Source organism: Lepidothrix coronata, unplaced genomic scaffold (genome assembly GCF_001604755.1).
Source record: "Lepidothrix coronata isolate B3197 unplaced genomic scaffold, Lepidothrix_coronata-1.0 Scaffold440, whole genome shotgun sequence".
NCBI classification, from domain to species: Eukaryota; Metazoa; Chordata; class Aves; order Passeriformes; family Pipridae; genus Lepidothrix; species Lepidothrix coronata.
In genome coordinates this window covers 62840-65199 of record NW_016690620.1, presented here as the reverse complement: position 1 = coordinate 65199, position 2360 = coordinate 62840, and the positions used below count along the sequence as shown (strand labels likewise).

Genomic DNA, 2360 nt, shown 5'->3' with positions numbered 1-2360 from the left:
GGGCTGAGCCCCCGGGGCTGCCGGGACCCTCCCAGGGCGCTTCGCGACGGGGGATGTGGAGTGAGGTAATAACGGGAATCAGGAAGTGCTTCCACGGACCCGCGCCCGGTTCGGGGGCTGTGCCGAGGTTTGAACCGGGAAAGAGCCGCTGTCCTGCCGTGAGGACCGGGGGAAATGGCCTTACAATGAGAGTGGGGAGATTCGGATTAGAGATTAGGAAAAAATTGGGTGGTCCCGCACTGGAATAGGCTGCCCGGGGAGGTGGTGGTTGTGGAGGTTGCTGCAGGTGTTCAAGAGGTGACGGTTTAGGAATTACAGTGGCAGTGTTTGGTAGTAGTTGGGCTGTGATGCAGAAAAACCCGTCCGAAAAACTGCTCAGAGACTTTTGTATCTTTAAGCAGGAAGGTATTTGTTTATTTAACGTTGGGAACAAACCAGCTCGTGCTTAATTACTCATAATTAATTACTTAATTATTCATAATATGTACTCTTTTGATTATGGTACTTAATTTATACCACAGCCATAAATTGAGTAATGATAACAATGCAATGGCACTTGCCAATGCTAAGATTGGATGTATTAGGAAATGGAACACTTGAGAGGCTGTGGGGGAGTATCCCAGAAAAATATCCCACTAATCATGTTTTCCTGCTTGCTCTATCTTTTCTATATCTGGGTGTTCAAGCATCTTCTGGAAGAGACTGATATCCATCCCTATTTGTAAGCTGCTATTCTCCTGCTAATTGATAATTAGAATTTTCAGGTGCTTCGTGATTGGCGTGGACCAATTTCGGCGCAGTGCGCCCGCCAGCGAATGACCACCCTTCCACACAGGAAAGAAAGCCCTGAGCCTCCCTCTCTCGTGTGCCATTCTCAGCATTACACACACAGCAAGCGCTTTCTGCCCGGGCACCTTTGGTCTGGGAGGAATCTTTGTCCGTGTTCACTTTTGGCCCTCGGACCCCCCCCTGCAGCGCAGGGCACCGGCCAGCGACCCACTGCCCTTCCACCCAGGAAACAAAGCCCTGAGCCTCCGTCTCTCACCTGCGGTTGGTGCATGAGACCCCACCGGTAAGGGCTTTCTTTCCTGCAAGAAATACCCTCAGGGCCTTGCCCCCCACATTCCGCACTCACCAGATGAAACCAATAAACTCTTTTCAGACCATTTATTTTTGGGGTGTGTCCCCCTCGCTCTGGGGGGGTTTCTCGCTGCCCCCCTGGGGCTTTTCAGGGTCCCTCTGAGCCTCGTCCTTGTGCCCCTGACGCTGTTTGGGGTCCCCCTTTTCCTTGTGCCCCCGACGGTTTTCGGGGTCGTCCCGGTCCTTGTCGCCCCCCCTGGCGTCGATGGCGGCGTGTTCCCTCCTCACCAGCTCCTCCAGCTCCTCCTGGCAGGGGACAGTGGTTTGGTTTGGGGGGGTCCCAGCAGGGTTTGGGGGTGCAGGGGTCAGGGTGATACCTTCCAGCCCAGCAGCTCGGCCAGAGCCAGGCACCCGCTGTCACAGTCCCCCAGCCAGGCCACATCCCTGAAAGAGAACAGAGAGACCCCAAAATCAGCTGGGGGGGTCCCTAAAACACCTGGGGGGCCCGATATCACTTTGGGGAGGAGGCCCCAAACTGCTTTGGGGTTTCCAAAACCGGCTTGGGGGGGCCTAAAACACCACAGGGGGGTCCTAAAACACTTGAGGGGGGTGTCAAATTGCTTTGGGGACCTAGAAGCACGGCGGGGGCTCCCTAAAACCACCCTGGAGGCTCCAGAACCACCTGGCAGGGGGCCCCAAAACACCTGAGAGGGTCCCCAAAGCCACACTGGAGGGGGACCAAAAGCACCTTGTGCTTCCAAAACCACCTTGGGGTCCCCAAATACCTTGGGCGTCCTCAAAGCCACCTTAGGGGTCCCCAAATTCGGGGAGGGGGCCCTCAAATCATCTCAAGAGATCCCAGATCCATCTGGAAGGGTTACCAAAACCATCCTGGAGGGGGCCAAAAGTTCCTGACGGAACAACCATGAGGTACCCCAAAAACACCTTGGGGTATCTCAAACCTAAGCGGGGGAAAGAAACACCTTAAATCTACCTTGGGGGATCCCAAAGCCACCTTGGAGGTTCCTAAAACCAGCGGGGGGGTCCCTAAAACTGTTTGGGGAGGTCCAGGATGCCCCCCGAACCCTCCAGCCCCCCTTACCTGTAGGCCTTCTCCGAATCGAAGTCCATCCCGCAGCCGAAGCCCATCAGGGACATCAGGGGGTCACTCTGGGGGGAGCAAAAGGGGTGACAAGGGGGGGGCAGGTGCTTCTTCCCCCTCCCCAGCACCCTTCAACCCCACGTTGCCCCACACGAGCCCCCCTGCCCCTCACCTGTCC

The 2360-nt window shown here is 56.0% G+C and overlaps 1 protein-coding gene across 1 annotated transcript in view; it reads right to left on the bottom strand.

Moving 5' to 3' along the window:
- Window positions 1–1153: 1153 nt before the first annotated feature.
- Window positions 1154–2360, bottom strand: part of SIRT2 (sirtuin 2) — a 4098-nt gene continuing 2891 nt past the window's right edge. Inside the window, exons 11-13 of the mRNA XM_017839593.1 lie at window positions 2183–2311; window positions 1458–1524; window positions 1154–1386 (exon numbers count right to left, since the gene is read on the bottom strand). Of these exons, the coding sequence (XP_017695082.1) occupies window positions 1168–1386; window positions 1458–1524; window positions 2183–2311 (415 nt within the window). The 3' untranslated portion in view covers window positions 1154–1167. The remainder of the gene's footprint in view (window positions 1387–1457; window positions 1525–2182; window positions 2312–2360) is intronic.